General features: G+C 43.2%; 1 protein-coding gene across 1 annotated transcript in view; it reads right to left on the reverse strand.

Annotated features, from left to right (window-relative positions):
* The window catches only part of DARS1 (aspartyl-tRNA synthetase 1), a 181,025-nt gene that overhangs the window by 27,976 nt on the left and 128,960 nt on the right, over positions 1 to 24,089 (reverse strand). The window contains exons 9-11 of the mRNA XM_089654055.1: positions 22,167 to 22,226; positions 4,528 to 4,639; positions 4,125 to 4,259 (exon numbers count right to left, since the gene is read on the reverse strand). Coding sequence (XP_089510181.1) covers positions 4,125 to 4,259; positions 4,528 to 4,639; positions 22,167 to 22,226 — 307 coding nt within the window. The remainder of the gene's footprint in view (positions 1 to 4,124; positions 4,260 to 4,527; positions 4,640 to 22,166; positions 22,227 to 24,089) is intronic.

Raw genomic sequence — 24,089 nt, forward strand, 5'->3', positions numbered from 1 at the left:
TGGAGAAAGTGCTACTCCAGGCTCCCTCTGGTGCTAGCCACATCAGGCCTAGGTAAATAGTCACCATCTCTGCTGAAGGGGAGGATCGGCAGTCTGAACTGAACCAAGTAGCACTTACTGGATAGGACACTTGAGCAACCTTTTCCCTGGGAAAGTTATTTCAACCCCTATGGTAAATGTAGTGAGAGAAATAAGCAGCCCTTCTTTGCTGTCTTCCCCTTGAAAATGCTAGTTCCCTGGCTGTTCTGGTTGCAATGTTTTCACGGATTCAGAATAAGTATACAGACAGGAAGTCAGTGTGAAGTTGTAACTCCTGATCCATACAACATTACTTCCAAATCAGCAGCACAGAAATTTTTGACAGCCATTAGATCACCATGATATCCAGGCATTCAATATCAAGAATCCGCATTTGTTCAGTACAGGTTTGCTGAAATACTCACCTGCAATCTGGAGCTGTCCCCAGCAGTGTCTCTTCTTCACAACCAAAATGTCCTCTGTGTTTCAGGTTGAATCATGCCCAGCACTACTAAACCTGGAAGACCAGTCACCACTGATCAAGGAGTTTTCAGACGTTTATTAATTCCCCTATCCCGCCGTTGGTGAAGAGGGGAGGGGTAAGGAATCACATAATGTTTGTTTTCCTACTTTGTAGATATTTCCCTGAAGTTAATACTCAATACTAATGAGCTAATGTTCCTAATTCCAATTATATTTGTCCTTCTGGCACAACTGCAAAATCATTTGGTAATAATTATGGAGCCATTAGAGTTGTTAAAAAACAGTGGTAATTATGCACGTCACGCCATGTGGCTTTGCGCTTGTTGCAACCTGGAGAAATGTCAGGGAGCAGGCCTGGAGCATGGCACTAATGATCCGTAAATTGTCACTTTAATCGCTAAGTGTGCGATGCCAGGAGAGGCTGTAATGAAGTCTGGAAGCAGAATTGGATTATTGGAATAAGGCTAGATTTGATAAACTGCATAGCAAACTAGGATCTGACTGCCAGTGCGCTACAAGGACTGCTGGAAAGCAAATGACTAGGAAGCCCACCTTTATTGTAGTTCAGTAGGTGTGCATGACAGCCGATGGCTAGGAGGCTAACTGATATTGTAATTCAGAAGTGGTGCCTGTTAGCCAACGGCTGGGAGGCTAATTAATAGTATACAGTTGCAAGAAAAAGTATGTGAACCCCTTGGGATTACGTGGAGTTTTGCATGAATTGGGCATAAAATGTGCTCTGAACGTCATCTAAGTCACAACAATAGAAGAACACAGTCTGCTGAACATAATACTACACAAACATTAGATGTTGCCATGGTTTAATTGCACATAACATGCAAACATTCACAGTGCAGGGAGGAAAAAATATGTGAACCTTTGGACTTAATAACTGATTGACCCTCCTTTGGCAGCAATAACCTCAACCAAACGTTTCCTGTAGTTGCAGATCAGACCTGCACAACGATCTGGAGTCATTTTGGACCACTCCTCTTCACAAAACTGTTTCAGTGTAGCAATATTCTTGGGATGTCTGGTGTGAATCGGTCTCTTAAGGTCATGCCACAGCATTTCAATGGGGTTGAGGTCAGGACTCTGGCTGGGCCACTCCAGAAGGCGTATTCTGTGCTGTTTCAGCCATTGTTTGTTGAATTACTTGTATGCTTTGGGTCATTGTCCTGTTGCATCACCCATCCTCTGCGGAGCTTCAGTTGGTGCACAGATGGTCGTACGTTTTCCTGCAAAATGCCTTGATAAACTCTGGAATTCATTTTCCCATCAATGACAACAATCCGTCCAGGCCCTGAGGCAGCAAAGCAGCCCCAAACCATGATGCTCCCTCCGCCATGTTTCACAGTGGGGATGAGGTTTTGATGTTGGTGTGCTGTGCCTTTTTTTCTCCACACATAGTGTTGTGTGTTCTTCCCAAACAACTCAATCTTGGTTTCATCTGTCCACAGTATATTTTGCCAGTAGTGCTGTGGAACATCCAGGTGCTCTTTTGCAAACTTCAAACGTGCTGCAATATTCTTTTTGGACAGCAATGGCTTCCTCCGTGGTGTCCTCCCATCTACTCCATTCTTGTTTAATGTTTTCCTTATTGTAGATGTGTCAACAAAAATGTTAGCATGTGCCAGAGATTTCTGTAGGTCTTTAGCTGACACTCTGGGGTTTTCTTCACCTCATGCAGCATTCTGCGCTGTGCTCTTGCAGTCATTTTTACAGGACGACCCCGCCTAGGGAGAGTAGCAACAGTGCTAAACTTTCTCCATTTGTAGACAGTCTGTCTTATCGTGGACACATGAACATCAAGGCTTTTGGAGATACTTTTGTAACCCTTTCCAGCTTCATGCACGTCAACAATTCTTGATCGTAGGTCTTCTGAGAGCTCTTTTTTGCGAGGCATGGTTCAATGGAAGGTAGAACGAATGGCTGTGTGCAGTTGTATTCTGTAGTGTATGGAAGGTAGAATGAATGGCTGTGTGCGGTTGTATTCTGTAGTGTATGGAAGGTAGAAGGAATGGCTGTGTGCGGTTGTATTATGTAGTGTATGGAAGGTAGAATGAATGGCTGTGTGCGGTTGTATTATGTAGTGTATGGAAGGTAGAATGAATGGCTGTGTGCGGTTGTATTCTGTAGTGTATGGAAAGTAGAATGAATGGCTGTGTGCGGTTGTATTCTGTAGTGTATGGAAGGTAGAAGGAATGGCTGTGTGCGGTTGTATTCTGTAGTGTATGGAAGGTAGAATGAATGGCTGTGTGCGGTTGCATTCTGTAGTGTATGGAAGGCAGAATGAATGGCTGTGTGCGGTTGTATTCTGTAATGTATGGAAGGTAGAATGAATGGCTGTGTGCAGTTGCATTCTGTAGTGTATGGAAGGCAGAACCAATGGCTGTGTGCGGTTGTATTCTGTAGTGTATGGAAGGTAGAATGAATGGCTGTGTGCAGTTGTATTCTGTAGTGTATGGAAGGCAGAATGAATGGCTGTGTGCGGTTGCATTCTGTAATGTATGGAAGGTAGAATGAATGGCTGTGTGCAGTTGTATTCTGTAGTGTATGGAAGGCAGAATGAATGGCTGTGTGTGGTTGTATTCTGCAGTGTATGGAAGGTAGAATGAATGGCTGTGTGCGGTTGTATTCTGTAGTGTATGGAAGGTAGAATGAATGGCTGTGTGCGGTTGCATTCTGTAGTGTATGGAAGGTAGAATGAATGGCTGTGTGCGGTTGTATTATGTAGTGTATGGAAGGTAGAACCAATGGCTGTGTGCGGTTGTATTCTGTAGTGTATGGAAGGTAGAACCAATGGCTGTGTGCGGTTGTATTCTGTAGTGTATGGAAGGTAGAATGAATGGCTGTGTGCGGTTGTATTCTGTAGTGTATGGAAGGTAGAACATTTCCTGGAATACACTTGTACACTATACCAGTACTTACATGAGTACCAGCATGTACAAGTACAGCCAAGCACAGGTATCCATGTCTATGGGTGGATAAGCACAGTACCTGGACTGGAGAAATATGCCAGTATCTATGTTGCACAGGCTCAAGACACCCATGCAACAGTTATTATTACAGCTTCCTCTACATTACTGCTTGTATAGGGTTCTGTATTTTCAATTTATTCATATACTAGTTTTTTTATTAGTTGAACTATTGGTTTGTGTCTTTGACACCCAAATATGTAAAACTGATAGGGGTTCCAACTATGTTCTATAAAAAAATGCCTTGGCTAGAGACAGACTTGGCTAGAGACAATATGGCTCCATTCACACAAATGGAGCTGTTTGCAACATATGCAGGAAACCCAGCAGGGTAACTACCTGTGACTGATAGGCCCTGGATACAGACTGTGCGTCCAGCATCGATCATTTGCAGGTAAACACTCCGTGAGTGACTACATGCGAGCAGCCACAATTGGTTGCAGAAGCTGACATCCTCCCATTGCTTTCAATGGGCTGCCGTCTGAAGCCAATCACTAGAATCTCCCCACTGAGTCTCCCTCATGTAATTGCCAGCAGCCCTATTTGCAATTGTGAATGAGACCTAAAACTCCACATTTACATCACCAGGAAAAAAAAAACATGATTCCCAAATGCTCTTTAGTTTATAGAGCTATTTTCTCTTACCTGGCCCGATGCAGAAGACCTTCTCAAAGTCCGCACAGATACACATCTGCTTGTAAAGCTGCGGAGATTGGGCCAGATAGGCGCTGGTTTTGAAGTAGGACACAGTGAACACATTGGCTCCTCCCTCACTGGCGGCTGGGGAAACAATGGAAAACAGGTAAGATAGATGATCATATAACTGGGCAAGATGCGGGCTAACTTACAGCGTACCCATCATGCAGCACAAAAAAACTACAGCCAGCAATAAAGCTGGTTATAGCAATGGGATCATCAGCTTTCAATCTGGCAATCATCCCTTGTCTATTTGGTACCTTCAGAGAGTAATGGATTTGCACCTATGGTGTTATGGCCAGACTGGATAAATATCAAATGGCTGAGTCCACCGGCCTAGCATTCTACATACCTGATATGATTTTTGGCGTCTGGATTTCCACAAATCCTTTTTTGCTAAGGGTTTCCCGAAATAGTTGGCACACTCCAGACTGCAGACCAAACACAGCTTGGCTGGTGGCTGTCTGTAGGACAAACTCAATATCATATACAGATACTTTGGATACATCAGGAACCATAATGAAATATGTGATTATAGCAACAGTTATCTACAGTACAGATATAATAGAATGATAAATATTTCTTAGATGGGCTGAGAATATCTTGTTTATATTCCCCTAGAGCAGCCTTTCTCAACCAGGGTTCCTCCAGAGATTGCTTGGAGTTTAAGTTTCTAAAAAGATCACCAATGATCTTTTTTAGGTACTGTAAGGAGGAATTCCTCCCAATGACCACAAATGTAAGGATCATTCTTCCAACTGACCACCAATGTAAGGAGCTTTCTTCCCACTGACCACCAATGTAAGGAGCTTTCTTCCAACTGAGCACCAATGTAAGGAACTTTCTTCCAACTGAGCACCAATGTAAGGAACTTTCTTCCCACTGACCACCAATTTAAGGAGCTTTCTTCCCACTGACCACCAATGTAAGGAGCTTTCTTCCAACTGACCACCAATGTAAGGAGCTTTCTTCCCACTGACCACCAATGTAAGGAGCTTTCTTCCCACTGACCACCAATGTAAGGAGCTTTTTTCCAACTGACCACCAATGTAAGGAGCTTTCTTCCCACTGACCACCAATGTAAGGAGCTTTCTTCCCACTGACCACCAATGTAAGGAGCTTTCTTCCCACTGACCACCAATGTAAGGAGCTTTCTTCCCACTGACCACCAATGTAAGGAGCTTTCTTCCCACTGACCACCAATGTAAGAAGCTTTCTTCCCACTGACCACCAATGTAAGGAGCTTTTTTCCAACTGACCACCAATGTAAGGAGCTTTCTTCCCACTGACCACCAATGTAAGGAGCTTTCTTCCCACTGACCACCAATGTAAGGAGCTTTCTTCCCACTGACCACCAATGTAAAGAGCTTTCTTCCAACTGACCACCAATGTAAGGAGCTTTCTTCTAACTGACCACCAATGTAAGGAGCTTTCATCCCACTGACCACCAATGTAAGGAGCTTTCTTCCAACTGACCACCAATGTAAGGAGCTTTCTTCCCACTGACCACCAATGTAAGGAGCTTTCTTCCAACTGACCACCAATGTAAGGAGCTTTCTTCCCACTGACCACCAATGTAAGGAGCTTTCTTCCCACTGACCACCAATGTAAGGAGCTTTCTTCCCACTGACCACCAATGTAAGGAGCTTTCTTCCCACTGACCACCAATGTAAGGAGCTTTCTTCCCACTGACCACCAATGTAAGGAGCTTTCTTCCCACTGACCACCAATGTAAGGAGCTTTCTTCCCACTGAACACCAATGTAAGGAGCTTTCTTCCCACTGACCACCAATGTAAGGAGCTTTCTTCCCACTGACCACCAATGTAAGGAGCTTTCTTCCCACTGACCACCAATGTAAGGAGCTTTCTTCCCACTGACCACCAATGTAAGAAGCTTTCTTCCCACTGACCACCAATGTAAGGAGCTTTTTTCCAACTGATCACCAATGTAAGGAGCTTTCTTCCCACTGACCACCAATGTAAGGAGCTTTCTTCCCACTGACCACCAATGTAAGGAGCTTTCTTCCCACTGACCACCAATGTAAGGAGCTTTCTTCCCACTGACCACCAATGTAAGGAGCTTTCTTCCAACTGACCACCAATGTAAGGAGCTTTCTTCCCACTGACCACCAATGTAAGGAGCTTTCTTCCCACTGACCACCAATGTAAGGAGCTTTCTTCCCACTGACCACCAATGTAAGGAGCTTTCTTCCCACTGACCACCAATGTAAGGAGCTTTTTTCCAACTGACCACCAATGTAAGGAGCTTTCTTCCCACTGACCACCAATGTAAGGAGCTTTCTTCCCACTGACCACCAATGTAAGGAGCTTTCTTCCCACTGACCACCAATGTAAGGAGCTTTCTTCCCACTGACCACCAATGTAAGGAGCTTTCTTCCCACTGACCACCAATGTAAGGAGCTTTCTTCCCACTGACCACCAATGTAAGGAGCTTTCTTCCCACTGACCACCAATGTAAGGAGCTTTCTTCCCACTGACCACCAATGTAAGAAGCTTTCTTCCCACTGACCACCAATGTAAGAAGCTTTCTTCCCACTGACCACCAATGTAAGGAGCTTTCTTCCAACTGACCACCAATGTAAGGAGTTTTCTTCCAACTGACCACCAATGTAAGGAGTTTTCTTCTAACTGACCACCAATGTAAGGAGCTTTCTTCCAACTGACCACCAATGTAAGGAACATTCCGCTCACTGGCCACCGATGTAAGGAGCATTCTCCCTCTGACCACCAATTTAAGGAGCATTCTTGTGACATTCACACCACTGTACTGTGAGCTGTGGATATAGAATTATTGGCAGAGGTTCCCTGAACCGAAAAGTTACTTCAAGTGCCAGGTTAAAAAGGCTGAGAAAGGCTGCTCTAGACAAACAACGCAGCAGCTGGACATTAGATGGCAGTAAAAATCTTTATAACACATCTATGCTGGGAAACCTAAAATCATGGTCAATTCGGCTTTATCTGAAGATTAAGACACCAAAATCAGATAACAGCAGGGAAAGTTCACAACTTTATAAGACAGACGTGCAGAAAACAGTTTCCACGTACGTCAGAAATGATCAAGTTCCCTATTTTGGAGGTTACTGGGCATCACACATATCAGACATGATCTCAGTAATGCATGTGATGTAACCTTGTGATAGTAAGATCAGAAAATATCTCTGTAAACATAACCTACAAGACAAAATGTATTAAAAACATGACTTTTAAGATTTGAACTCCATGGACTCCAAAGGCTGGTGGTGCATGGTGGGACCGGAATTTGTTCAACTATTGAGAGAGTCACCCAAGGCTGTTTAAAGAGCGATTCCAAGTGAAAACATTTGTAAAATAACGCCATATGCTCTTGTGACCCACTCCTGCAGATAGCATAGGGAAGGGAATGCCAATTCAAATACGGATTTCTACAGATTCCATTCCACTTGACCTTCATTACTACTAGAGATTAGCATCACAAGAGCTTGCTCTCCTCCATATAGTAGTAGGCAACAGATAGCAGAGATTGGTTTGATGTACATGTGTGAGCCAAGCACCTCTTAAAGCCTGCAGGTGCAGTTCTGCTATTAGCATCTGCTATTAAGAAATGCTCCTTTTTGCATTAATGGCCAGAATGGCTGCTTTCCAGCACTGGGGTCCTTGGTTTGAATAATGGCAAGACACTACCTGCTTGAAATTTGCATGTTGTCCCGGCACCTGCATGAATTTCCTCAGGGTACTCTGGTTTCCTCCCACACTGCAAAGACATTGGGCTTAGTATGTACAATATATGCTGAAAGGCATATATGGGAGCTGTTTTACCTGCTGAAGGATTTGTATTTCTAACCTTCGAGTCCTGAGATTTAAACCGCTCTGCCACCTAGCAAAGGCTGCAGTTTCACTTAGAGGACTCCTTCCCACCTTTGCCGTAGGATTGTGAAAGGAGAGGCAGCACAGTGATGAGCTCGTCTCTCTGCCACCCTGTTTTCTCCTCCTATCAGCATGCTCCTTGTCAGTACATGAACTGATTGGCTCCTTGTGCTGCTTCTTCCCCTTCCACTCCAGCTTTCAAATTCAGGCACTTACACTGCTAAATTGATGAATTGTTTTTATAACTGCCAAGAGTTCAGAATTAAGGTTAAATAATTAATTTGTCAGAACTTCAAGTGATTGTAAAGATACATTTTAAAAAAAATAATAAACATGATATATTATCTGCCTGGTGTAATGTTTTTGCACAGAACAGCCCCAATCTTCCTCTTCTTAGGTCCTCTGCTGGTGGTCCTGACACTTCTTTCCTTCCGAGTGCCCCCATATCAGGCTGCTTGCTGAGGGGGCACTCATGCAAGCTCGCTTCCGAGCCCTGTTCTGTATGTCCATGAGTGTTGCACAGCCTCGCCACCCTACCAGCTATGATTGACAGCAGCAGGAGCCTGAGCCAATGAGGAGGGAGAGAGGCGAGAGCCACTGCTCTTGTGCGCATTGCTGGATTGAGATTGGGCTCAGGTAAGTATTAGGGGGGAGGGCTGTACGCTGAAGGTTTTTTACCTTCATGCATAGAATTTTAGAATTACTTTGAACCATGACTGGTTCTCTTTAACCTATATCTTCTCATTTTCTGCCTATTTGATTTGTACTGCTTGCCAACAAGTGGTCTATGCTTCTGATGGTTTCTATGGAGGTAATGCTGTTTGAACTGACAATGTGTGTGGCATTTCAGCTGAGCCTAAATCTCCTAATTGGCTTCTATATTTACTTATCTACAACTTGCAGTTTTCTTACCACAGAGATTAGCATTTGTGATGTCAGCTTCACTTAAACTTTCAATTTCACAAAGAGGAAAATGACGGAAGCCAAACTTTGGCTGGTGTGGTTTACCAATCACATTCTTAATCAGTCTGTTCCATTTTCATCCAACCAAAACCATCAGCAGCCGTTAGTGAAGTACAATGAGCTGAATTAGGAATATCTCAAAAATGAAATATATGACTGCTTGCCAGTAAGTTTAGAGAAAAAGGTCAGTCCACAAATACTGGTATTTCAGTTTTGGTTACGGTAGATGCCACCATACATCATCATTTCATATGTATCTCTCAGTGAATTTGGTGTGAAGGAATCGTTATACAGGAATTCAAAGATCCATCGTGAGCCATGGTCAATACAATGGGGGTCTTCTCCCTCTCTACGTCTAAGTCTTCATTAAAGCAGAATTCTCTGAAAACTCTTCTGTTTGTTTTTGCACTACTTATCCTGTCAACACTTCAGTACTACCCTCTGCATCCTCCTCTACCACTAGATACCCATGCCAACGTTAGAATTCTTTTCTGAATGATGCCTTCAGGCAGTGGCATCCCTAGGGGGTTGCGGGCCACACCGGGTGACACCATCACAGGGGGTGCAGGAGCAGGATGCCAGCAGAGCTTCTGGGCTCTGTGAAGGTCCTGGCCAGTTATTGGGGTGATCCTTGATTCCCGGCACAGTGACAGCTGCCCCCGATGTAGTGGTAAAAAAAATGAGTATCCCATGAAGATATATATCTCCTGAAGCAACTGTACATGTGCCGGTTTCAGGCCAAAAAAGACGATTGCCGACTTTAGCACAGAGCTGTCACAGTTAACCCCTTACAGGCTGCAAACCGCTGAAGCTGATCCAGCGGATCACTATGGGTTGCAAGATCAGTTAACCCCGTAAAGGTTCAACATATATGGGATTAACTGATCTTGCAACCCATAGTGATCCGTGGGATCAGCTTCAGTGGTTTGCAGCCTGTAAGGGGTTAACTGTGGCAGCTCTATGCTAAAGTTGGAGATCGGCTTCTTTGGCCTGAAACCGGTACATGTGCAGTTGCTTCAGGGGATACATATCTTCATGGGATACTCATTTTAGCACTACACCGGCACCGCTCCTTCCTCTCCGGAAGGGTGACAATCACGTGTCACCGCACCGGGTGACACCAACCCTAGGGACGCCTCTGCCTTCAGCTTGCATGTAAAATAATATATTATAAATGAGAAAGCAGCAATCACACAATCTGGATCCACTCTGGTTTCCAATTATTAGTGGGATCACAAGCAGTAAGTGATAACCGAGTTTGACAACCAGCAGCCACACAAAGTATTGGCTGGCATCTGTCAAAGAGAGGACGTTTACTGATAGAAGAATACATTTATATACCAATTGTGGGGGAAGGGGTTAAACCTTCTGCTTATTTCAGCCTATGAACATGGGAGAGCTGCTTACATGTAGACAACACTTGGGATAGTTTGCGGTCTTTCTGCCTTGCCTTTGAATCACTGGTAGTCCATCCTAGTCATACTGGTGATTAGGGATGAGATCAAGATGGTTCAGATACAATTCTGAACCCATCAGAGCTACCCCACCAGAAAGGCGTCACTGCGCAAAGCCAATCCTATGCAGCCATAGCATTCCTTGCTCAGCAGCCACGTGTATACACGTCCCTGTATACATGCAGCTGCCATGCAGGCAATGTTTTTGGCTTCTTATGATTGGCTTTGTGCAATCACAAGTCTAGCGGGATAGCTCAAGTGAATTCGGACTAATATCTGAACACTCTTGAAATCATCCATTCTGGTGGCCTACCCCTACCACTGACAAACATGATATGAAAAAATGTAGACGTTTACAACAGGGAAATAAAATTAATGGTCGCTGCCTTCTATTGCTTCATGTCTGCAAGTCCAAGAGCTTGTATTGATAGGCTTTGGGGTTGGGGTGATGGGGAAATGCATCCTGCTTTCAGGATCATTCCACTTGCATTTAAGATCATTTTGAGATGCTTCTGAGATTAGAGATCACTGACAAATGTATGTGACCTGCGGCATTCCTCTGTCTGACCTCCATTTTATGGCCTAAGTCGCATCAACTTCTGCCAACTGCTTTTTTCCCCTCCCATTGACTTGTATGGGGAGACAAGCAGTTTTGACACAAACAAAAGCCTGCTGACACCAAAGGTCGAAAAAGTACTAAAATGAATTAAATGAAATCAATGATCACCACCTGTTTAATGAATGGAATTACACTGATAGTACATTAAAAGAGAGGCTCGGGAATAAAAAAAAATAAAAATCTACACTCACCTAAGTGGATTCAGGATCGGTCAGATGCTACACCTGTCCCCCATTGCTTCTAAGACTGAGAATTGAAATACTGCTCAGTTCTTGGTCTTCATTGAACAGAGCCGGTGACTGTCAGTCACTTCTCTCTGCTCTGCCCATCCAGTGCTCACTAGAGCGCTGGGCTGTGAAGAGGCAGGAGGGGCTGGGTCAGTGACTCGCTGAGAGACTAAGCCAGCTGCCAGTCCACGCATCTGGGTGGATCCCAACCAGGGGTGGACTGACAACTCATGGGGCCCCCGGGCAATAGGGGATCATGGGGCCCCCTGTGTCCTTGCTCGAAATCAAAAAAGCCTATGAAAAAGGTACCAGGGGCATCTCACGGGGCCCCCTACTGACCCCGGGCCCTCGGGCAGTGCCCGAGTTTCCAAATGGTCAGTCCGCCCCTGATCCCGACAATACCGCTGGGATTTCTCCAGAGAATGGACTGGCTCCATGACATTTGCTGACAGTGAGCTTTAGCCAGCTGTCTCCTGAAACCGGGTCATAGGAGTGCAGAAAGAAGTGCACTCCTGTGATACCCAGGAGAAGTAGAACCCTACTTCTTTAAATACTGGACAGTGCTTGCATCAATAGCAAAACACACCATAGCTAAATTCTGATGCTGCTCCGGGGATAAGACACTTCAAGCACAAAGTGGTCCTTGTATTAAGTTTTCATTTCTTACATCTTATATTCCCAATGTGAACAATATCCTGTGACCCTCTTACCTCCATCCTCTATATACACAAATACTTTGTTGCTATTGTTTGACCTTTGGCTACAATAAGAGGAAAAAGCTGCTTTATCAACCAGCAGCGCACAATTATTCGGGATCATTGAAAATCACTTATGGAGGAAGTTACTGAGAAGGAGCTTTCTAAACACAGCGCAAAGCAAGTACTTATGACCATGCTATAAACACTCATGAGACCCGGAGAGAGAAGTATGTACACACAAGTTTCTTTTCCGTGGAAAGTTTCAGCTCCTGCAACGAGACTGAGATTCTGTAAGCATACCGCCGCAAGGGGCCCTACGGCAGATGTATGCACTGGAGCAGAACAATGCTTCAAAGGAACTTGCGTTTGAGAAAAATATGAGTTTATTTTGTAACACGCGCAAATAATAGCAAGTGGCTCCTCTTCCTGTTTACAAGGCAGCCCTGAATCACGTTCTCACAGTGGTGGGATGAAAGGTAGGTTAGACACAGCTGTGCGGCTATTTGATGATTTACAATCAATGTAGGGGCCTTGGAGGCATTTGTGATCTTCTAGTGGCTGTGATATCTTCACTATTTTTAAGAGATTTACGTAAAGCTAACGTTTATTCTGCTTATATTTGCCTTCTCTGGTTCCTTCTTTCCCCTATTCCACATGCTAATGATCATTTTAAATAAATAAAAGTATTTCCATTTTTATTATATACCTTATTTTAGGTCCAGTGATGTCATCACTAACACTTGCTGCTTCCCTATGCAATTCAGGCAGATCATAGCTACTGGGAGAGGCCAGTATAGCTTCCTTAAAACATCACAGTATCCAGAACTACATCCAAGAGCCCGGAGCCTTGATGCAAACTGTGAACTGACTCTTTGGAAGATCTATATAAATGTCAAAATCATGTGATACAATGAAGCCAGCTACTTGGTACTATACACCGGAACAATTCTTTATTGGCTACAGTAGTAACATGCTGACGCGTTTCGCCCGAAAGCATACTCAAAGCTTCACCTGAAACACCTTAACATGTTACTGCTGTATCCTGCTAAAATAACTGATCCAATGAATTGTACCAAGTAGCCGACTTCATTGTGTTAGAGGATTATTCCTGCATTTCAAAGGCATTTGAGCCAGAGTACCAGTTCCCAGTTTCCTAGGTAATCCACTTTAGAACATACTTTCTCTGTGGACTGTAAATGTCAAAATGCCTTGATGGGCAGATGTACACATGGAAGAGTGGGTATTCCTAGACATACTGCATTTGCATGTAGACTGCTTTAGGTAATGCCCACATGTGAAGCTGAGCCTCCAGAACTGAAAGAACTGATATCCAATGAATGAAGGGCGAGGTCAAAGGCAGGTTAGGGAGGAAAAGTGCTAAATGATACAGGACGTTCTTCAGCAAGAATATTAGGTAGGTACCATCTGACTTGCTGCAGCTTCCAACTCACACTGTGAACTAAATTACTACAGGTTCCCAAGTCTTAGAAGCACGAGCACCCCATAAACAGAGAAACCCTTCTGCCATGGGTGTATGTCAATTTATTAACAAACAAGTGTTTAATGAGACACTGTCACTTTGCTCATTCAGGGTAAAATGACAGTATCTGTGTAAAGGACCTCTATTGCAAGCTACTAATCCTCATCTTAATAGCAACCCCATTCTCCTCTTTCTGATGCCTTGGTCACCAAAAAGAAATACGGTATTACCGGGTATGGAGGCTCATGTGACCACCTTCAATGTAACAGTGCATGGATCTAACAGCCAATAACTAGGCCTGAACACTCTCACAGGACAGGACAAATGACGTCACCGCTCCACTTAGTGTCCAACACCAGCTGACACTGGGGTTTCAGCTGCCAGCTGTAATGGAGAAAGCAGATAGAGTGAGTATCAGTGCAATGGGGTGGGGGGAATAGAGGTCCCCTTTCCATAGACATGGCCACTTTGCACAGAATATGCAAGGTGACCGTGCCCCTTTAACCGCCTCCCGCCCGCCATATAGTAATATGACAGATGCAAGGTGGTTCTCTCCTTCTGGGAGGACGTCATATGACGTCCTCCCATTCTCACTGCGCATGCGCGACTCCCGTAGCGCAGTGATCGGCGGTGCGCTGTGTCCGAGATCACCGATCCACGGAAAGAGCCGAAGATGTCGGCTCGGTCATGTGATCAGCTGTGTCCAATCACAGCTGATCACATGTAAACAGGGAAATGCCGATTATCAGCATTTCTCTCCCCATGAGCTGTCATGCTGGAAGCTCGTGAGGAAAGGAGAGCCAGTAATCGGCATTCCTCGGAGGGGACATCTACACAGATCATCAGAGCACTGATGATCAGTGTGCCCTGATGATCTGTGTAGCCCCAGCAGTGCCACCTGTCAGTGTCCATCAGTGCCAGTTCTCAGTGCTCATCCATGCCACCTGCCAGTGCCCATCTGTGCCACATTTCAGTGTCCATCAATGCCACATATCAATGCCCATCTGAGCTAACTTTCAGTGTCACCCATCAATGCCAGTCAGTGCCACCTATCAATGCCAGTCAGTGCCACCTATCAGTGCTGCCAATCAGTGCCACCTATCAGTGCCAGTCAGTGCCGCCTAGCAGTGCCGCCTATCAGTGCCATATATGAGTGCTGCCTTTCAGTGCCCATCAGTGATGCCTGTCAATGCCCATCAGTGCCACCTATCAGTGTCCATCAGTGCAGCCTATCAGTGCCCATCACTGCAGCCTCATTAGCGTACATCAGTTAAGGAGAAAAATCACTTATTTACAAAATTTTATAACAAAAACTAAGAAAAAAAATTTTTTTTTCAGTGCTTTTTGGTTTAAGAAAACCTAAAAAACCCAGAGGTGATTATTTACCACCAAAATAAAGCTCTATCTGTCATAAAAAAAATAATAAAAATTTCATATGGGTACAGTGTTGCATGACCGCGCAATTGTCATTCAAAGTGCAACAGCGCTGAAAGCTGGAAATTGGCCTGGGCAGGAAGGGGGTATAAGTGCCCGGTAGGCAAGGGGTTAAAGTTACCTGATCATGAAAAAAGTAGGGCAGTTGCTGCTGCTGGTCTCCTTTTAAGAAGTCTAGTTGCCTGGCTATTTTGCGGACACTTTGGCTTCACTAACCTGGAAAAAAAATCATGCAGATCAGGAACAGTGGAGCAAAGTTAGAAATCCTTTTCTGCACTTCTGGCTCAGGCAAATGACTTAAAGGACTGAGGCTAAAGGTTGAACAGGACAGCCCAGCAACTAGTATTTGTGGAAGAAGAGAGATGGCAAAATTCAACTCATTCCCTATTTTTAAAGATGTTACTCCCTTAATATTTATTTATAAAACTCAGGCATATCATGTCCTTCATATAAAAAAACAGCATAAAATCGAAGTCTGCCACGAGTGAAGGGTCGGTTATTGAACTAATTTGAACCTCGTGTGTATTTTCTGTGGGTCATTCTTCTTTTCAAATCATAAGAAAAAACTCATTGGATTGTGAGGGGGAGATTGCACAATAGCTGTCTGGGAGGTGGCATGACATGGACAGGATCAATGCTGGCTATGTCTGACCACAGGCTAATCTGTTTATCTGGGACCAGCAGCTGTTCAGTCTCTTCCTGTCACCACTGACACTGCAGATGGTATTCTCTATCATAACTAGTATCAAAGTCACCATTATCTGCCAGTGTCCTCTGGGCGTTATCACAAAGAGGCAGGACTGACCAATGCTTCCTAGGTAGTGGCATCGGCAGCGATCATGAGAAAAGGTCGCTGGCGCTGCAATTATTAAATGATACATACAATTTGAAGGTGCACTTCAGACAGAATTGAAAATGAACCCTTAAACTGTATTTCCACTTTTGCATCCCAATTGGAATAGCACCTACTTTGTTACATGTTCTTACTTCCACAGTAGTAGAACATTAAAAACATTTCTTCTTACAGTTTTGCTTGCTGAAAAATCTTAGTTTTTGCTTTCTATGTAATGTTAACCACTTCCAGACCGGACACTTTTACCCCCTTCCTGACCAGGGCAATTTTCAGTTTTCAGCGCTATCACACTTTGAATGACAATTGCGCGGTCATGCAATACTGTACCCAAATGAATTTTTTACCATTTTTTTGACACAGATAAAGCTTTATTTTGGTGGTATTTATTCACTGCTGGGATTTTTATTTTTTTTGCTATGTAAATGAAAAAGTCCAAAACTTTTGAAAAAAAGTGTTTTTTTAAATAAAATTTTGCAAATAAATAATTGTTCATCATAAATCTTTGCCAAAATTTATTCCGTTATCTTTTTAGTAAAAAAAAAATCCAAATTAGTTTATAACCAAAAATTAAAAAATTTTTTTTTACATTTTTATTTATTTTTTTTTTATATTATTATTTTTTATTTATTTTTTTACATACTGTCACCCTAGCAGTACTACTTGTGGGGGGTGATGAAGATTTTTTTTTTTTTACACTGATTGCTTTTACACCCATATAGGATGTAAAAGCAATCATTTCTCTTTCTCTCTGTCTGCATTCTTGCACTCATTGAGAAGTACTGAGTGAGCTGTGATTGGTCACAGCTTGTCACATGGTATAAGGCTGTTGTGAATAGCCTTGTACCATGTGACCTCTGTGATCATTCACAGATTTCACACATAGTAAGCAATGATGTCACAAGTGACATCTTGCTTACTACTTTGCATGTGATCACTGATTGGCCAATCAGTGATCGCATGATCGGGACCTCGTACAGAGGTCCTGTCCGACGATCGGCGTTTCACTGTGTCCGGAGCGTGCACAAGCAGGGTGCGGGGAGGCCGTTTATAAACAGCCACCCAACCCTGCACTGCCACCGTCCGGCCGTTTATATGCAACGGCCGGTCGGGAAGTGGTTAAAGAATACCTTCACTTAAAAAAAATAAAATAAAATACATGCACATTTTTTGCAGGTAAAAGAAATATGCATTTATTTTTTTTTTTTTTTTAGATGTCTTTAAAGCATTGCAACCACAATCAGCAGATCGTGGGTGCAGTGTCAGGCTCCTGAAGACTCAGGCGTAGTTGTCAGGCAGTTACTTCAGTCCAAGAAGAATCAATAAACCACAGGGATGCTCATTAGTGTCCTTTTAGTTCATTGAGAACTACAAGCCAACATCCGCAAAGGAGTTAATTCATTCACAAACTGTGTGAATGAATGCCAAGGCCGTGTGGGCAGATCGCACGGCTGCGCTCTTTTCAAATTGTGACAGCGGGTGCAGGGAAAAGATCCTTGGCCTGCTGTCACAAAGAGAAGGGGATCTGGGGGAGAGCAGAAACAGGTACATGTTACATCCTAAAAATGGGTGGCACATGCAACATGTTCCCAAAGGTGAACTCATCCTGTAAGGTGACTAGGGAGTTACGTTTACCAAAATTAACCATGTCTGTATTGTGCTGGTAGATTTCATTGTCAGTTTTAACCTCTTGCCGTCCGCCTGCTGTTTATAAACGGCAGGGCGGTGGCACTCCAGGGGCGGGTTGCCATTCATAAACGGCACCCGCCTTTTCCAGGGAGCGCGCACCACCACGATCCGATGTCCGCTGTGTCCTCCGGACACAGTGAAACACCGATCGTCGGACGGGACCTCTGTATGAGGTCTCGATCATGTGATCACTGATTGGCGAATCAGTGATCACATGCAAAGTAGTAAGCAAGATGTCACTTGTGACATCATTGCTTACTACATGTGAAATCTGTGAATGATCACAGAGGTCACATGGTACAAGGCTATTCACAACAGCCTTGTACCATGTGACAAGCTGTGACCAATCACAGCTCACTCAGTACTTCTCAATGACTGCAAGAATGCAGACAGAGAGAAAGAGAAATGATTGCTTTTACATCCTATATGGGTGTAAAAGCAATCAGTGTAAAAAAAAAAAAAAAATCTTCATCACCCCCCACAAGTAGTACAGTGTCACCATGGTGACACTGTACTGCTAGGGTGACAGTATGTAAAAAAAAAAATAATAATAATAATATAAAAAAAAAAATGTAAAAAAAAATGTTTAAAAATTATAATTTTTGGTTATAAACTAATTTGGATTTTTTTTTTACTAAAAAAATAACGGAATAAATTTTGGCCAACATTTACGATGAAATATTATTTATTTGCAAAATTTTATTTAAAAAAAACTTTTTTTCAAAATTTTTGGACATTTTCATTTACATAGTAAAAAAAATAAAAATCCCAGCGGTGAATAAATACCACCAAAATAAAGCTTTATCTGTCTCAAAAAAATGGTAAAAAATTCATATGGGTACAGTATTGCATGACCGCGCAATTGTCATTTAAAGTGTGATAGCGCTGAAAGCTGAAAATTGCCCTGGTCAGGAAGGGGGTAAAAGTGTCCGAACAGGAAGTGGTTAAACTATACAGTATGTGCACAATGTCCTAACAAAGGGTTAATGATCTAAAGACTTGGGTGGTACCTTTTATGTTAACCCCTTTACACCAGACTTTACTTTAAATGGGTTGTGATGACTGGGATCAGTAGGAGGGGCTCCCCATTATGTGGCACTGTGATTGGCTATATAATGCTGACGTCATTGGGAGCCAGTCCTACCAGCTCTAGATCATCAGTACTTGATTGTGAGCTGTCTGTGATGCCTCTATCAAAGCTCTGGACAAGACAGGGATGCATATATATGGCAACTAAGCTTTTAGGCCAACCTGTCCTGCTGCATAAAAGTGTATAGCCGTTGTAAAAGGGTTAATGCACTTTAACAAAAACTGTCCCTCAGGTTGTCCCCTAATTGTACATCGAAAGCTATTCTAAAAAAAAATAAAATAGAAGCTGACTATAGAGTCCTACATATTAGCCTTTCTAGAAACAACTAGAAAGGTTAAAATATATATTTAAAAAGCTTTTTAGGTATGCTGTGGAAATGGGAACACAAACATATAGTAGAGGTTTCTCAAATCTACCTGTAATGGGGGAAATACACTTTAAAACCTACATCTAGATAAAAATTAAAAGCCTGCTCCCATCCATTCAGAAGCAATTCATAGTGGAAAGGAGGAGAAGATGATAACGACTTAGGACTGAAAGGTCACATGACTGAAGATTTAGTTGAGTAAAGGGGGCATTTGGGTAGTTTTTTCTTTTCTAAAGCAGCGATTAGTTAGAGAGGGGAGAGGGGGAGGAGTGGGGGTTAGGAGGAGCCCAAAGTTCAAGTCTAAAGTGACCCTGTCACCTTCTTTACACAAGAGTCAACATACTTACCTTTATGGCTGCCTATGTGTTGAAAAGACACTTCTGCTCCCCAGTTGCTGCATGTTCAGGTGGATAGCATATCTGATAAAGCAGAACCCGCATTAAAAAAAAACAAAAAACCCAAAAACATAGTTCTAGAGTGGCCAGGGCATTAGCTACTGGTATGACAGTTGCCCTCCTAAGTCGAGAAATAGCCCGATCTACAGTAGGAACTGTGTCTCCTCAGGAAATATCCTCTGGTAAAAATCTGAGCAAGTCCAAGACTATCAGGGTTTTAGGAGATGATGTCTCAGACTCCACTATAGCTTCAAGAAAATCAGACAGAGTTTCTGGTGGGGAGGGCATGGAAGCAACTGGGAAATTTGGGTCATAACATCCTACACAACATAGTTAAAACCTCAGCCAAGAGGGCAGAGGATCCAGCTCACCGAATGCAGACAAAGAGGGCTTCATTGAAGGAAGACTCTCCAAAATCAAAGGGCAGTATGATTCCAGGCTGCAGACTTCACCACTTTCCAAGCTGGACAGCTTGTATCAGGTGAAGCTTCATGACTGGAGGGTTGGGTGGTCAAAGAATCAAAGCTTCTGTGTAGCAGGAGCAGCAGCAGGCAAATGCTTCTTCAATGCTGTATGGTGGAAAAGAGTGCGGAGAACATGCATGACACTTTGTCCGGAGAAATTACATTAGCTTTCTAACCCATAGTTGTAATCCCTTCCATGCCGAAACTGACAGGAAACAGCGATCAATATTAGTGAGGGAACTCTGGGTTCTGGGCCTGAATTGCCTATTCACTGAGTCTTCAGATAAAGGACAAGTGCAGAGGCAATGCTAGTGGCTCTAGATCCGGAGAAAACTCTGCCGCTAACTAAACCAGAGCCTGAAGTCTGGAAAGCACCATGAAAAAAGGTAGATTCCAGGCTCACCCTGCAATTTTCGAGGGTGCTACACATGTTGTATAGTCCAAAGTCACACTGAGGATGACCGGATTGAAAAGCTGCAAGCCAGTGGATAAAGCCATCAGCAGCTGCTGATGTAGAAGAATCTCAGTAGAAGAATAAAAAAAATAGCTAGTAAAATTCAAAGGTTAGTCTTTTCAACAGCAGCACTGAAGAAAAGACACTCATCTTCCTGGGACACGAGCAACAAAATGAGGCATGTTGGAAAGAGGAGTTACACCCTGGGCTGGCCTACAGTTTGCCAGTGTCCAATCCTCCTTTAGGAAAAAAAATAGTATAAGGTTCAATATTTTTTAGTTTTTAATCATTCTGTAGAATCCAATTCTTTTAGATCACCTTAAAAGTTATCCCTTTTGCACCTTTCAACTGTTTTTGTAAAATCAGATATAATGGCTGCAAAAGCCACATGAAACATCACTGCTTGAAGGTGGTATATCAACAAAACTGCCATCCTTCTGTTCTCCAAGCACATATTATTTCTTAAATAATACGAAAAAGGATCATGTGTCAATAAATCAGATTGCTGTTAAGTAAAATTGGTATTTTGATTTGCTTACATAGGGAACTGCATATCAGCAGTCAGCACAACATTACTATATAAGCCCCTATATTTCTAGGATGCATATTTCAATTACGTAATATAAAGACCGTGTATACAGCATTTGCTATACATAACCACCTGTCTCAAGTCTCTCATCCTTATGCTTACCACCAAATAAAAAGCACAGATAATGATAGCCTGGAGCCTATACCTTCAAAAATATAAAACATTCTATAAGGTACCTTTTGATGAAAAGACTTTATTAAAAAGTGCATTCAAAAGTAACCATTACTAAAAGATACTGCAAACAACCGTTTGTCCATCAAAATCGAACTGTGAGTACTTCCTATACCACACAACAGGACCACCTTTGGGACAACCCATCAATTCATAGGAAACTAATGCCATCCATCAAGGGACATGGGACCTTGTGTATCAAGCAGCCCATAGATGACTCGATTTTCTTTCCTTCCTTTGGTGGAAAATCACTCAATTTCCCCCATCAACAATGTCTCTTGCAGTGTTATTGCAGGGGGGGGGGGTGCAGTTGCACAGGGAGCCATTCCAGCCAACAGAACAAAATAATTACTTCTAGTGGCTATAGATGAAGCTGCTGGCAGTAATCGTATGTAAAAAATCCGACAGGCTGGTTGTATCCAAGTCGGTCTATGTATGGCTGATGTAATTTATTTGAGAACTGAGATGAAGCCTTGCTCAGTCTGGAACAAAGCTACCATAAAGATCACAACAGGGAATCTTTAGATCGCTGCTACAAGAACATGACAGGGACACTTTAGAATGCTGCTATTAAAACAGGACATTATTATTATTATACAGTATTTATAAAGCGCCGATAGTTCGCTCAGCGCTGTACATTACAAAGGGGGACAGAACATGTGACAGAACAATACCAATACAATGCAAAACATGAGGGGATTGAGGGCCCTGCTCTTTCGAGCTTACAATCTAGGAACATGAACAAAAGGTGTAATTTCAACCACAACAGATCTATGCAACTGCTATGGGGCCCTGAAACAAAAGGGGTCCAAAGAGGTCCGGTTACATAGTGGATTTATGAAGGTCACAATAGCATTTGGCAATTACATTTAGGTATAGTTAGGAACCCCTGTATAATTGCTATATTCTGTATCAATAGAGGGAGTGCAATTAGGATGCAAATTAAGGGTTCCATGTGGGGAAGGGGTGAGGGAGCTTACCAAGTTTGAAATTGCGCCCCATCATTCAATAACGTCCCTGACCAGGGCGGTTTTGCTAAAGAACATGACAAGGACTCCTTAGAGATCTACCCTGTTGTCGACTTTGTCAACACCTGTTCTAAATTCTTGTTTGTCATACAAGCACAATTAAAAAAAAACAAAAAACAAATTTGGTTTTGCGTGAGCTGGGACTGAATCCTTACCCTTAAATCAATGACTCTATTGTCCAGCCGGGTATCCTGGTTTACAGTAGCTCTTCCTTCCTAAAGCAGAAAAAAACAACAAAGAAAACACACACAAAAACATCAAGCAGGGAAACATAATACAGTAGAGAGTTTTGAGTCAATATTCTCAGTGAAGAGTAGCACCATCCTGCTGAGCAACTTACAAAACAAGCCAGAACTCATATAGACGTCTTATTAAACGGGGTATAAAAATAGCTTCTGCAATGGAAGGTCCTAGTGCAAGAATAAGAATTGACAAATCATGCGCTAAACTGCTGAAAATGTTCTTTATGCTGATGTACAATTATACACCTCATGTATGAAATGTGTTTGAAGAGAAGGTACTGCATTACTTCCAGCAATTGGTTTCCAATTGTTATTTTTCTCAGGAAGATCAAAATATAAAATGAACTGGATTGGCTATCATGAGCAACACAATAAGTGTATAGTATTAATTCCCAACTCCTGCCCAAATTTTGGAAGTTGTGGAAAACATGAGGGGAGGGTTAGAACCTCGGTCAGGTTTCCACTGCTCAAATATGCAGTAAAAAGTGCATCACAGGCATTAAAAGCACAAATCCAGGCAATTTTTTCCTCCCCTTGCCTGCACTGCATGAGAAAACTGCTTGTTTTGCGTAGAGGTGAACACAAAGCTTATACTCACCTGATCCTTCTATTCTTCGCAAAACGGAGCTCCCCCTTCTAACAGTAGTAACAGTAGACTGTTCCTGACGTCTTCATGTTCAGAGTCGATACACAGGCGTAACAATGTCAGAACAGTCCACTGCAAACTGCAAAAGACCATTAGACCATGAAGGAGGGGGGGGGGGGGTAATGGTCAGAAGCCACAGAGACGGTTGTTGTGCTGTGAGGATCGGAGGATTAGCTGAGTATATCTTGATTCTCCAACCCCCTAGGCACAGCCCCACTGCATGGGAAAAAAATTTTTTTCCTGGAGTTCTTCTTAAAGTCCAGATACAGTTTATAAATAATGTCCATTAAGCATGCAATGTGGAAGGTTTGTAGAATTGTTAGAAGAATGTTTTGCAGAAAGCCTGAAATCAATTTCAATCCTTAGGTCATCTCCTGTTTCAGGGACACTTGCTTCTTTGGTGTTTTTGTTGCATCTTGATAAATGCCCTTCTTGCCCGATCAGTGAATTTGATGGGCAGCCTTTTCTTCACTGGTTTGTAGTGGTGCCATATTCTTTCCAGTTTTTTAATAACCGATTTAAAGTGATGCTAAAGGCTTAATTGTTTTCTTCATTAAAAAACATGTCATACTTACCTGCTCTGTGCAAGGGTTTTGCAGAGTAGCCCCGATTCTCCTCTTTTTGGGTCCCCTGCCACCGCTCCTGGCTTTTCCCCTTACAAGTGCCCTCATAGCAAGCCCCTTGCTTGTGCTCGTTCCTAAGTCCCACTTTGTGTGTCCATAAGACACTCAGAATGGGGCTCGGCCATGGACCCTCCCCATTGGCTGTGATTGACAGCAGTGGGAGCCAATGGCTCCTGCTGTTGTCTCTGAGCCAATAAGGAGTGCGAGGTCCCCGACAGCAGAAGTTACATCGCTGGATCGGGCCCAGGTATTCAGTGGGAAATGTATACAGAAGGTTTTTTTTACCTTCATGCATAGAAGGAAGGTAAAAATACTTCAGGCTTTGCAACTACAGAAATAGGAAGAGATAGCCCGGCTGCTGCACACCCCGCCCGGCCCAAGTGGTTAGCAAGTAAAAGCAGCCTCAGCTCAATTCATCCAGACCAGGCCTTAGGCGCTGAGCTGAGACTGCTAACCACTCTGGCCAGGTGAGGTGTGTGGTGGCAGGGCTATCTCTTCCTATTTCTGCAGCATGCTTTGGGTCTGGATGGACCTTTCCTCAGCCTGCACCCTCACTAGTCAGCAGCG

The sequence above is a fragment of the Staurois parvus genome, unplaced genomic scaffold (genome assembly GCF_062004578.1).
Source record: "Staurois parvus isolate SC_StPar_1 unplaced genomic scaffold, SC_StPar_1.0 ptg000735l, whole genome shotgun sequence".
NCBI classification, from domain to species: Eukaryota; Metazoa; Chordata; class Amphibia; order Anura; family Ranidae; genus Staurois; species Staurois parvus.